At 68.1% G+C, this 12,914-nt stretch overlaps 1 protein-coding gene across 1 annotated transcript in view; it reads right to left on the bottom strand.

Annotated features, from left to right (window-relative positions):
- MAP4K1 (mitogen-activated protein kinase kinase kinase kinase 1) overlaps positions 1–12,914 on the bottom strand; it is a 55,808-nt gene that overhangs the window by 7,773 nt on the left and 35,121 nt on the right. The window contains 7 exon segments of the mRNA XM_089769844.1: positions 672–730; positions 1,525–1,630; positions 2,261–2,321; positions 2,959–3,035; positions 3,303–3,495; positions 6,204–6,280; positions 11,277–11,466. Coding sequence (XP_089625970.1) covers positions 672–730; positions 1,525–1,630; positions 2,261–2,321; positions 2,959–3,035; positions 3,303–3,495; positions 6,204–6,280; positions 11,277–11,466 — 763 coding nt within the window.

Genomic DNA, 12,914 nt, shown 5'->3' with positions numbered 1-12,914 from the left:
TTTGGGGCCCGTGCTGTGGGGGGGGGTTTGGGGGGGCCGTGCCATGTGGGCCCGTGCTGTGGGGGGGTTTGGGGGCCGTGCTGTGGGGGTTCAGGGGGCCGTGCTGTGGGGGCCCGTGCTGTGGGGGGGTTTGGGGGGGCCGTGCCGTGGGGGGGCCGTGGGGGGGTTTGGGGGCTGTGCTGTGGGGGAGTTCGGGGGGCTATGCCATGGGGGTTTCGGGGGGATTCGGGGGCCGTGCCGTGGGGGTTTCGGGGGGATTCGGGGGCCGTGCCGTGGGGGTTTCGGGGGGATTCGGGGGCCGTGGAGGGCCTCGGGGGGCCCGTGCTGTGGGGGGGGTTGGGGGCCGTGCCATGGGGGTTTCGGGGGGATTCGGGGGCCGTGCCGTGGGGGTTTCGGGGGGATTCGGGGGCCGTGGGGGGCCTCGGGGGGCCCGTGCTGTGGGGGGGTTTGGGGGCCGTGCTGTGGGGCTTCGGGGGGGCCGTGCCGTGGGGGGGTTTGGGGGGCCGTGCCATGGGGGGTCGTGCCGTGGGGGTTTCGGGGGGATTCGGGGGCCGTGGGGGGCCTCGGGGGGGCCGTGCTGTGGGGGGGGTTGGGGGGGCCGTGCCATGGGGGGTCGTGCCGTGGGGGTTTCGGGGGGATTCGGGGGCCGTGGGGGGGCGGGGGTTACTCACCCACGCAGCAGGCCCGGCAGCCCTTGGTGTCCGGGATCTTGGTGGAGGGGGCGTTTTTCCTGTGGAGCAAGCCCAGGCGCTGAGCCCAGCTGGGGGGTGTCCTGGGGCCGAGGGGCTGGAACTGGGGGGGGCTGCCGCTGCCCCAGCTTGCAGGGTTTGTGCCTGCAACCCCCCCCCCCCCGCCCGGGAAACCCTCACCAGCGACGGCGCGGGGCCGGGGGCCGGGCTGGGGGCTCGGCACTCGAATCTGCCCGAAGACAGCCCCCCGGGACCCCTCGCCCCCTGGGACCCCCCGCCCCCCGGGACCCCTCCCCCGCCCCCCCCCGCCCCCCCCTGGGCCCCACCCCCGCCCCCCGGGGCCCCAGCCCCCCCCGCCCCATTCCCCCGCCCCCCGGGCCCCACCCCCGCCCCCCGGGACCCCCCCCCAGCCCCCCGCCCCCGGGGCCCCAGCCCCTCCCCTGCCCCCCGGGGCCCCAGCCCCACCCCCCGCCCCGTTCCCCCGCCCCCCGGGACCCCCACCCCCCAGCCCCATTCCCCCACCCCCCCCCGCCCCCCGGGACCCCCCGCCCCTCCCCCACCCCCCGACCTCCCCCGGACCCCCCGCCCCATTCCCCAGCCCCGCCCCCAGGAGCCCCGCCCCCCAGCCCCCCGGGACCCCCCGCCCCATTCCCCCCCCCCCCCGGGACCCCGCCCCCCAGGACCCCCAGCCCCATTCTCCCGCCCCCCACCCCGCCCCCCAGGACCCCCAGCCCCATTCTCCCGCCCCCCAGGACCCTGCCCCCCAGGACCCTCCAACCCCACCCCTGGGCCTCCTAGCCCCATTCCCCCGCCCTCCGGCCAGCCCAAGGCGCACCTGGGCAGCAGGCGGTGGGGAGCGATGTGCACACCGGGCCGCTGGTCCCTCTTGCTCTGTTCATACAGGCCGGGCAGGCTGTGGGAGTACAGCTGGGGGGTCTTCCCTGCAGGGGCAGGGGGTCAGCTGGGGCTGGGCCGCCTGGGAGTGGCTGGGACCCCCAGCCCTGCTGGTAGCCTCACTCCCGACCCCCAGCCCCTGCCCCCAGCTCTGCCCCCCACCCTGCCAGTGCCCCTCACTCCCAACCCCCACCCTCTGCTCCCCAGCTCTGCCCCCCACCCTGCCAGTGCCCCTCACTCCCGACCCCCAGCCCCTGCTCCCCAGCTCTGCCCCCCACCCTGCCAGTGCCCCTCACTCCCTGCCCCCCACCCCCAGCCCCCCTGCCCCTGCCCCCAGCTCTGCCCCCCACCCTGCCAGTGCCCCTCACTCCCGACCCCCAGCCCCTGCCCCCAGCTCTGCCCCCCACCCTGCCAGTGCCCCTCACTCCCTGCCCCCCACCCCCAGCCCCCCTGCCCCCAGCTCTGCCCCCCACCCTGCCAGTGCCCCTCACTCCCGACCCCCAGCCCCTGCTCCCCAGCTCTGCCCCCCACCCTGCCAGTGCCCCCCAGCTCTGCCCCCCAGCCCCTGCCCCCAGCTCTGCCCCCCACCCTGCCAGTGCCCCTCACTCCCGACCCCCAGCCCCTGCCCCCCAGGCCTGCCAGGATTGTGTGGCGGGGCCCCGCTGGCCCTGGCTCACCCGAGATGGACATGAGCACGTTGCCAATGGAGTAGACCCACGAGGTGCGGCTGTGGTACAGCTGCCAGAGAGGGGGGGGGGTCAGAGGCTCTGCTCAGCCACAGCCAGGGGGCGCCGGGGGGGCCTGCCCCATAGTGAGCCCTGCCCTCCATCCCCCTCTGCTGCCCCATAGGGCATACGGCCCCCCTGCCCTTCCCGGCCCCATAGGGCATACGGCCCCCACCCCTCCTGGCCCCATAGGGCATACGGCCCCCACCCTTCCCGGCCCCATAGGGCATACGGCCCCCACCCCTCCCGGCCCCATAGGGCATACGGCCCCCACCCTTCCCGGCCCCATAGGGCATACGGCCCCCACCCTTCCCGGCCCCATAGGGCATACGGCCCCCACCCTTCCCGGCCCCATAGGGCATACGGCCCCCCTGCCCTTCCCGGCCCCATAGGGCATACGGCCCCCACCCTTCCCGGCCCCATAGGGCATACGGCCCCCACCCTTCCCGGCCCCATAGGGCATACGGCCCCCACCCTTCCCGGCCCCATAGGGCATACAGGCCCAACCCCAAGAGCCATATTGGCCCGCCCCCCTCTCGCCACAGGCCACACCCCCATTCCGCTCCTTCCTCTACCTCCCACCCAATAGGTGTCCCTCGACCTGCCCCTCCCCCAGGCATGCGGGGTCCCAGCCGCCCCCCAGCTCTCACCAGCTCCAGCGTTGCCTCCGACTCACTGCGGTTCAGGGTGAAGATCCCTTCCTCCGCCCCCAGGATCAGGTGTGGGTCTGGAAGAGGGGGAGGGAGTTGGGGCAGCTCGGGGGGGGGGGGTTCTGGCCAGAAGACCAGGCTGGTCCTGGCATGGGGGAGCTCCCGGGGGGCTCCCTCCAATTGTTTCCAGCAATGTGTGGAATCAGTTTTGTTGTGCGCACGGAGGGCTGAGGATGAGCCCCACCGACAGACACCTGCTGCCAGCCGGGGGCCGCCGAGCGCTCAGCTCTAGGGACTACTGGGGCTGGGCCCTCCCGCACCCTCCCCCCCTCCCTGCGCCCTACCGTGGGTGCTGGGGTGAGTCCATGCGGCCGTGGCCGCGATGCGCAGGGGGCAGCCGTTAAAGACCTTCTTGAAGAGGGGTCCGTCCTGGGGGGTCGAGCCGCGAGGGGGGCTGAGCGGCTCCAGGCTCCCGTCCCCCACGTGCCCCCCGCAGGGATCCTGGGGCCCGCCCGTCCGGGCTGCTGCAGCTGCCACCTGGGCAGGAGAGTGGGACCAGATGGGGCCAAAGGGTCTGGGGAGCCCAAGACATGGCCACAGGCAGCCAGAGCCCCCCCCCGGGCACCGCAGGCAGCCAGATCCCCCCGCCCCCCGGACACCGCAGGCAGCCAGATCCCACCCCCCCCGGGCACCGCAGGCAGCCAGATCCCCCCCCCCCGGGCCCCCGGACACCGCAGGCAGCCAGATCCCCCCGCCCCCCGGACACCGCAGGCAGCCAGATCCCACCCCCCCCCCCCAGGGCCCCCCCCCCCGGGCACCACAGGCAGCCAGATCCCCCCGCCCCCCGGACACCGCAGGCAGCCAGATCCCCCCCCCCGGGCACCGCAGGCAGCCAGATCCCCCCGCCCCCCGGACACCGCAGGCAGCCAGATCCCCCCCCCCCGGGCACCACAGGCAGCCAGATCCCCCCCCCCCGGGCACCACAGGCAGCCAGATCCCCCCCCGGGCACCGCAGGCAGCCAGATCCCCCCGCCCCCCGGACACCGCAGGCAGCCAGATCCCCCCCCCCCGGGCACCGCAGGCAGCCAGATCCCCCCCCCCCGGGCACCACAGGCAGCCAGATCCCCCCCCCCCGGGCACCGCAGGCAGCCAGATCCCCCCCCCCCCCGGGCACCGCAGGCAGCCAGATCCCCCCCCCCCCGGGCACCACAGGCAGCCAGATCCCCCCCCCGGGCACCGCAGGCAGCCAGATCCCCCCCCCCCGGGCACCGCAGGCAGCCAGATCCCACCCCCCCCGGGCACCACAGGCAGCCAGATCCCCCCCCCCGGGCACCACAGGCAGCCAGATCCCACCCCCCCCCCCGCAGGATCCCACCCCCCCCGGGCACCACAGGCAGCCAGATCCCCCCCCCCCACCCCGGGCACCACAGGCAGCCAGATCCCCCCCCCCGGGCACCACAGGCAGCCAGATCCCACCCCCCCCCCCCCCCCGGGCACCACAGGCAGCCAGATCCCACCCCCCCCGGGCACCACAGGCAGCCAGATCCCACCCCCCCCGGGCACCACAGGCAGCCAGATCCCACCCCCCCCGGGCACCCCCCCCACAGGGCACCACAGGCAGCCAGATCCCCCCCCCCGGGCACCACAGGCAGCCAGATCCCACCCCCCCCGGGCACCGCAGGCAGCCAGATCCCCCCCCCCCGGGCACCACAGGCAGCCAGATCCCCCCCCCCCCCGGGCACCACAGGCAGCCAGATCCCCCCCCCCCCGGGCACCACAGGCAGCCAGATCCCCCCCCCGGGCACCGCAGGCAGCCAGATCCCCCCCCCCCGGGCACCACAGGCAGCCAGATCCCCCCCCCCCGGGCACCGCAGGCAGCCAGATCCCCCCGCCCCCCGGGCACCGCAGGCAGCCAGATCCCCCCTCCCCCGGGCACCGCAGGCAGCCAGATCCCCCCCCCCCCCCGGGCACCGCAGGCAGCCAGATCCCCCCCCCCCGGGCACCGCAGGCAGCCAGATCCCCCCCCCCCGCCCCCCCGGGCACCACAGGCAGCCAGATCCCCCCCCCGGGCACCGCAGGCAGCCAGATCCCCCCCCGGGCACCGCAGGCAGCCAGATCCCACCCCCCCCGGGCACCACAGGCAGCCAGATCCCACCCCCCCCGGGCACCACAGGCAGCCAGATCCCACCCCCCCCGGGCACCACAGGCAGCCAGATCCCCCCCCCCCGGGCACCACAGGCAGCCAGATCCCCCCCCCCGGGCACCACAGGCAGCCAGATCCCACCCCCCCCCGGGCAGCCAGGGCCAGGCAGGCAGCCAGATCCCACCCCCCCCCGGGCCCCCCCCCCACCACAGGGCACCCCCCCCCCCCCGGGCACCGCAGGCAGCCAGATCCCCCCCCCCGGGCACCGCAGGCAGCCAGATCCCCCCGCCCCCCGGGCACCACAGGCAGCCAGATCCCCCCCCCCCCGGGCACCGCAGGCAGCCAGATCCCCCCCCCCCCGGGCACCGCAGGCAGCCAGATCCCCCCGCCCCCCGGGCACCACAGGCAGCCAGATCCCCCCCCCCCCGGGCACCGCAGGCAGCCAGATCCCCCCCCCCCCGGGCACCGCAGGCAGCCAGATCCCCCCGCCCCCCGGGCACCGCAGGCAGCCAGATCCCCCCCCCGGGCACCGCAGGCAGCCAGATCCCCCCCCCCCGGGCACCGCAGGCAGCCAGATCCCCCCCCCCCCGGGCACCGCAGGCAGCCAGATCCCCCCCCCCCCGGGCACCGCAGGCAGCCAGATCCCCCCCCCGGGCACCGCAGGCAGCCAGATCCCTCCCCCGGGCACCGCAGGCAGCCAGATCCCCCCCCCCCCGCCAGCCATCCCCCCCCCCCCCGGGCACCACAGGCAGCCAGATCCCCCCCCCCGGGCACCGCAGGCAGCCAGATCCCCCCCCCGGGCCCCCCCATCCCCCCCCCCCCGGGCACCGCAGGCAGCCAGATCCCCCCCCCGGGCACCACAGGCAGCCAGATCCCCCCCCCCCGGGCACCGCAGGCAGCCAGATCCCCCCCCCCCGGGCACCGCAGGCAGCCAGATCCCCCCCCCCGGGCACCGCAGGCAGCCAGATCCCCCCCCCCGGGCACCGCAGACGTGGCCAGCCAGAGCCCCCCCCGGGCACCGCAGACGTGGCCAGCCAGAGCCCCAGCATGGCCAGTCCCACCCGGGTGCCGTCTGGGGGCGAGGGCGGTGCTGGGGTCTCACCTGTCGCCGTTTCCGATCTGTCTTGGGCGGCAGGACTGGCGGCTCCTCGCTCCGGGGTCTGGGCCACAGGGCAGGGTCTGGGACGGGCGAGGAGCAAACGGGCCTGGATCACCCTGGCCTGGCCCCCAAACCAGCCGCCCGCCCCACAGCGCTGCGACTGGCCTGGGCCCCCCAGCAGCGCTGGCCTGAGGGCGAGTCAGGCCCTGGCCTGGGAGCCCCTCTCCCCCCAACTCCCGACCCACAGCCCCTCCCCCATCATCCCTCACTCCCCACCCGTCAGCCCCTCCCCCCAACTCCGGACCCACAGCCCCTCCCCCCATCATTCCCCACCCGTCAGCCCCTCCCCCCAACTCCGGACCCACAGCCCCTCCCCCCATCATTCCCCACCTGTCAGCCCCTCCCTCCAACTCCGGACCCACAGCCCCTCCCCCATCGCTCCTCACTCCCCACTTGTCAGCCCCTCCCCCCATCGCCCCTCACTCCCCACCCGTCAGCCCCTCCCCCCGTCATCCCTCACTCCCCACCCGTGGCCCTGTGCGGGCTGGGCACCCAGGGGGATTCTCCCTTCTTATGTGGCATGTGAGCCTGTGACTCCGGTGGGCTTGCATGGATACAGTCTGTGCCTCAGTTTCCCTGGTACTGCCCTAATGATGGGATTGGGGGTGACTTTCTGGGGGCTGCTCCAGCTGCCTGCAAGTTGGCTAAGGCCGGTGCCTGGTCGCCTGAGCCCCAGGAGGGGACTGTGAAGCCAGGCAAGGCTGGGCATGGGACCCAGCAGCCTCGGGCTGCCCTGGGCCCTGCCCCCCACACCAGGCGGGGCTCAGGGGGCTAAGGTAGGCCCACTGCTTAGTGAGGAGGGAGAAGCAGTAACAGGGAACTTGGAAATGGCGGAGATGCTCAATGACTTCTTTGTTTCGGTCTTCACCGAGAAGTCTGGAGGTGTGCCTAACGTAGTGAATACAAGCAGAGAGGGTACGTCTACACTACAGCGCTAGTTCGAACTAACTTAGTTCGAATTAGTTAATTCGAACTAAGCTAGTTCGAACTAACGCATCTAGAACTAAAAACTAGTTCGAACTAGCGTTTTGCTAGTTCGAACTAGTAAGTCCACATTGAGTGGACTCTGAACAGGGCTTAATGATGGCCGGAAGCAGTGCCGGCAGGGCATAAAAGGAGGACTTAGAGCGTGGAGATACTGTCTCAGGCTAGCCGAGGGCTGCGCTTAAAGGGTCCCGACCCCCACCCCGGACACACAGTTCTAAGGGGTGCCCCGCTTGCAAAGAAGTTCTGGCTTGGAGTGCCCTGAGTGCCCACACTGGGCACATCACACCACTCGGCCATCAGCCCGGCTGCACTTGCCGCAGGCTGCCATCTGGGGAGAGGGAGTAATTGGGGGGCTGCAGGAGAGCTTCCACCCCCAGAAGCCCGCAGAGCCAGCCCAGTCCTCCCCATCGGGGGCTCGTGCCCCATTCCTCCCTCACCCTCTTCCACTTGCCCTTCCCTAGCCCCCCTTCTTATTGATGTACAAAATAAAGCTAATGTTTCTTCCAACATTGACTCTGTCTTTATTGAAAAAAACTGGGGAGACTGGGAAAAGGAGGTGGGAGAGGGGAAGAGAAAGGCTGGGAGAGGGGAGGGCAACTAACATGATCAGGGGTTGGGAACAGGTCCCAGATGAAGAGAGGCTACAGAGACTGGGACTGTTCAGCTTAGAAAAGAGGAGACGGAGGGGGGACAGGATAGAGGTCTCTAAAAGCAGGGGTTGGGTGGAGAGGGTGCATTCAGAAAAGTTCTTCATGAGTTCCCATAAAGAAGGACTAGAGGACACCAAAGGAAAGGAATGGGTAGCAGGCTTGAAACTAGTAAGAGAAAGTTGTTCTTCTTCCCAAAGCAAATAGTTAACCTGTGGAACTCCTTGCTGCAGGAGGCTGTGAAGGCTAGAACTAGAACAGAGTTTAAAGGGAAGTGAGATCAAGTGATGGAGGTTGGGTCCATGGAGTCCTATTAGCCAGAGGGTAGGAGTGGTGTCCCTGCCCAAAGTTTGTGGAAGGCTGGAGAGGGATGGCACGAGACAAATGGCTTGGTCATTGTCTTCGGTCCATCCCCTCCAGGGTCCCTAGGGTTGGCCGCTGTCGGCAGAGAGGCTACTGGGCTAGATGGACCTTTGGTCTGACCCAGGACGGCCATTGTAAGCTCAGGGCTCAGGGTCGGGGGTCTCAGTGGACCCCCTTGATTTTCATGCACACCTGCTCCTGGGTGGCCAGGCTGGCAGCTCTCCTGCCCTAGACGGCCACTTTCCTGTGCCTAGTGCGGAGATCGTGGACGAGGTCCACGATGTCCGCACTAGCCCAGGAAGGTGCCCGCCTCTTGCGGTCCAGGGCAAGCTCCCGGGAGCCGCCAGCCTGGTCCCGGCAAGAGGGGGTGGGCTGGGAGGCATCGGGTGGGTGGCTCTGTGCCGTGCCAGGTGCAGGGTCTGCTAGCTGGGTGCTGGCAGGCTTGCACCTGGCACGGGCACCGTGGCCAGCCCGTGCCCCTTTAAGGGGTCCGGGGCCGGGAGGGGGGCATAGAGTTTCCCTGGTGTTGGCCAGAGTGGCCACCAGGGAAACCTGGGGAGGGCTAGCCTCCCACTAGTTCGAACTAAAGGGCTACACAGCCCTTAGTTCGAACTAGCTAGTTCGAACTAGGCGTTAGTCCTCGTAAAATGAGGTTTTCCTAGTTCGAACTAAGCGCTCCGCTAGTTCGATTCAAATTCGAACTAGCGGAGCGCTAGTGTAGCGCATAGGAAAGTTAGTTCGAACTAACGTCCGTTAGTTCGAACTAACTTTCTAGTGTAGACATACCCAGAGAGGGTAAGTTTAGAAGATAGGATACACAAAGAACAAGTTAAAAATCACTTAGGAAAGTTAGATGTCAGCAAGTCACCAGGTCCTGATGAAATGCATCCCAGGATACTCAAGGAGCTGATAGAGGAGCTATCTGAGCCTTTAGCTATGATCTTTGAAAAATCATGGCAGACAGGGGAGATTCCAGAAGACTGGAAAAGGGCAAATCTAGTGCTCATCTATAAAAAGGGGAATAAGAACAACCCAGGAAACTACAGACCGGTCAGTTTAACGTCTGTCCCAGGGAAGATAATGGAGCAGGTAATTAAGGAAATCATATGCAAACACTTGGAAGGTAATAAAGTGATAGGGAATAGCCAGCATGGGTTTGTGAAGAACAAGTCATGCCAAACTAATCTGATAGCTTTCTTTGATAGGATAACGAGCCTTGTGGATAAGGGAGAAGCGGTGGATGTCATATGCCTAGACTTTAGTAAGGCATTTGATACGGTCTCGCATGATATTCTTATTGATAAACTAGGCAAATATAACTTAGATAGGGCCACGATAAGGTGGGTGCATAATTGGCTGGATAACCGTAGTCAGAGAGTTGTTGTTAACGGTTCTAAATCCTGCTGGAAAGGGATAACAAGTGGAGTTCCGCAAGGGTCTGTTTTGGGACCCGTACTGTTCAATATCTTCATCAATGATGTAGATATTGGGATAGAGAGTACGCTTATTAAGTTTGCAGATGATACCAAACTGGGTGGGGTTGCAACTTCTTTGGAGGATAGGGACATAATTCAAAATGACCTTAGCAAGTTAGAGAAATGGTCAGAGGTAAACAGGATGAGGTTTAATAAAGAGAAATGCAAAGTGCTCCACTTAGGAAGGAACAATCAGTTCCATACATACAAGATGGGAAGCGACTGTCTAGGAAGGAGCATGGCGGAAAGGGATCTAGGGGTCATAGTGGACCACAAGTTGAATATGAGTCAACAGTGTGATGCTATTACAAAAAAAGCAAATATGATTCTAGGTTGTATCAACAGGTGTGTTGTAAGCAAAACTCGTGAAGTCATTCTGCCGCTCTACTCTGCACTAGTTAGGCCTCAGCTGGAGTACTGTGTCCAGTTCTGGGCGCCACATTTCAAGAAAGATGTGGAGAAATTGGAAAGGGTACAGAGAAGAGCGACAAGAATGATTAAAGGTCTAGAGAACATGACCTATGAAGCCAGGCTTCATGAACTGGGCTTGTTTAGTTTGGAAAAAAGAAGATTAAGGGGGGACATGAGAGCGGTTTTCAAATATCTAAAAGGGTGTCACAAGGAGGAAGGAGAAAATTTGTTCCTCTTGGTTTCTGAGGACAGGACAAGGAGTAATGGGCTTAAAGTGCAGCAGGGGAGGTTTAGATTGGACATTAGGAAAAAATTCCTAACTGTCAGGGTGGTCAAATATTGGAATAAATTGCCAAGGGAGGTGGTGGAATCTCCCTCTCTGGAGATATTTAAGAACAGGTTAGATAGACATCTGTCAGGGATGGTGTAGACGGAGCTTGGTCCTGCCTTGAGGGCGGGGGGCTGGACTCGATGACCTCTTGGGGTCCCTTCCAGTCCTATTATTCTATGATTCTAAGGTGACAGGGACCCAGCGCGGCACAGACTGGGCAGTACAGGGACCAGCAGCACCAGGGCAGCCCAGCCCAGCGCCAGACCCTGCCCCACATGCCAATGAGTCACTCCCCAGCCGCCCCCGTCCCCTGCAGCCAGCCCCGCCTCCCCCCTTCCTCCAGCTTCCTGGGCACAAGAGGCCAGCTGGGCGCCCCCCCCTTACAGAAAGCATCAGCCCTTGCGTGCATGGGAGAGGGTGTCGCACCCAAATCCCCAGCCCCGTGGGTGCAATGCCCAGGGAAACCGAGGCAGGCCTGTCACGGCATGCCCTGCCCCCACATGGCAGGACAGGTTCACTGGGTGCCAGAGATACGGCGCAGCCTTACTCCCCTTGGGGCCCTGCACCCCCTTTCCTGTTCTAGGCCCCTTCCCTCTTCCCAGCCATCGTACAGGCCCTGCCCCCGGCCTGGTGTCAGCCCCGCCGACCCTTTGGCCCTTTCTGCTGCCGCCTGGCCCTCAGGGACTGACCCTCCTCCCCTCCGCACGCACACAGCGCAGCAGGGCCCGGGGAAACCGAGGCGCGCACACGACAGCGAAGAGCGTGACCCGGGCCTGGGGCCTGCCTGGCCAGACACACTCACCGGAGCTGGCCGAGAGGTGGGAGCGCCGGGGGCCCCCGTGCTGCACGGGGTGCGGGGCCCGGCTCCCCACGGGCCCGCTGGAGCACCGCACCAGGGAGACCGGGGTGCTGGGGCGCTGCAGGTGCTGGGCCCCGGGCTGGGGCCTCGTCTCCTCTGCCGGCCCCTCGTCGGAGGGGCTCCGGAGCTTGGGCTGCAGATGGGGAGGGGGGTCAGACAGCGGGAGCAGGCGGCTGGCCGGGCGGGGGGGGGGGTCTGAGGGAGACTGACACACGAGGGTCTGACGGGGGGAGCTGGGGGGGCGGGCCCGAGGGGGCAGACGGGAGGGGTCTGACCAGGGCATCTAAGGGGGGGGCCAACGAGAGGGGAGGTCTGGGGGGGGCAACGGGGTGGGTCTGAGGGGCTCTGACAGGGGGGTTTGAGGGGCTGACAGGTGGGTCTACGGGGGGCTGACAGGGAGGGTCTGAGGGGGCCAACGAAGCGGGGTGTGAGGGGGGGGGCTGAGGGGGCCAACGAAGAGGGGGGCTGAAGGGGCCTGACGGGCCAACGGGGGATTTGGGGAGCCGACGGGAAGGTCTGGGGGGTCTAAGAGGGTCTGACGGGCCGACGGGGGATTTTGGGGGTGGCTGATGGGGGGGGGGGGGGGGTGAGGGGGGGTCTGAGATGGTCTGACGGGCCGACAGGGGATTTGGGGGGGGGGGGCGACAGGGGGGGGGTCTGAGGGAGAGGGTCTGACGGGGGGGGGGGCTGAGGGGGCCAACGGGGGATTTTGGGGGCCGACAGGGGGGGGGGGGGGGGGTCTTTGAGGGGGGGGGGGTCTAAGGGGGGAGGGTCTGACGGGGCCAACAAGGGATTGTTGGGGGAGGCCGACGGGGGGTCTGAGGGGGGTCTAAGCGGGTCTGACGGGGGCCGATGGGGGATTTTGGGGGAGGCCCGGGGGGGGTGACGGGGAGGTCTGACGGGGGGGGGGGGTCTAAGAGGGTCTGACAGGGGCCTGACGAGGGAGGGTATGAGGGGGGGGGGTGTCTGAGCGGGTCTGACGGGGGCCGACGGGGAGGTCTGAGGGGGGTCTAAGCGGGTCTGACGGGGGCCGACGGGGAGGGAGGGGGGTCTGAGGGGGGGAGGGTCTAAGAGGGTCTGACGGGGGCCACGGGGCGGGTATGAGGGGGGTCTAAGCGGGTCTGACGGGGGCCGGGGACGGGGAGGGTCTGATGGGGGGGTCTAAGCGGGTCTGACGGGGGCCGACGGGGAGGTCTGAGGGGGGTCTAAGCGGGTCTGATGGGGGCCGACGGGGGATTTTGGGGGGGCCGACGGGGAGGGTATGAGGGGGTCTAAGAGGTCTGACAGGGCCGACGGGGAGAGTATGAGGGGGTGTCTAAGCGGGTCTGACGGGGCCGACGGGGAGGTCTGAGGGGGGGTCTAAGAGGGTCTGACAGGGGCCGACGGGGAGGGTAAGATGGGGGGTCTAAGCGGGTCTGACGGGGGACCGACAGGGAATTTTGGGGAGGCCGACGGGGAGGTCTGAGGGGGGTCTAAGAGGGTCTGACAGGGGCCGACGGGGGGTCTGAGGGGGGGGTCTAAGCGGGTCTGACGGGGGCCGACGGGGGATTTGGGGGGAGCCGACAGGGGGGTCTGAGGGAG

Source organism: Pelodiscus sinensis, chromosome 18 (assembly GCF_052426305.1).
Source record: "Pelodiscus sinensis isolate ZL-2025 chromosome 18, ASM5242630v1, whole genome shotgun sequence".
Lineage (NCBI taxonomy): Eukaryota > Metazoa > Chordata > Testudines > Trionychidae > Pelodiscus > Pelodiscus sinensis.
This window is presented reverse-complemented; position numbering and strand designations above follow the sequence as displayed.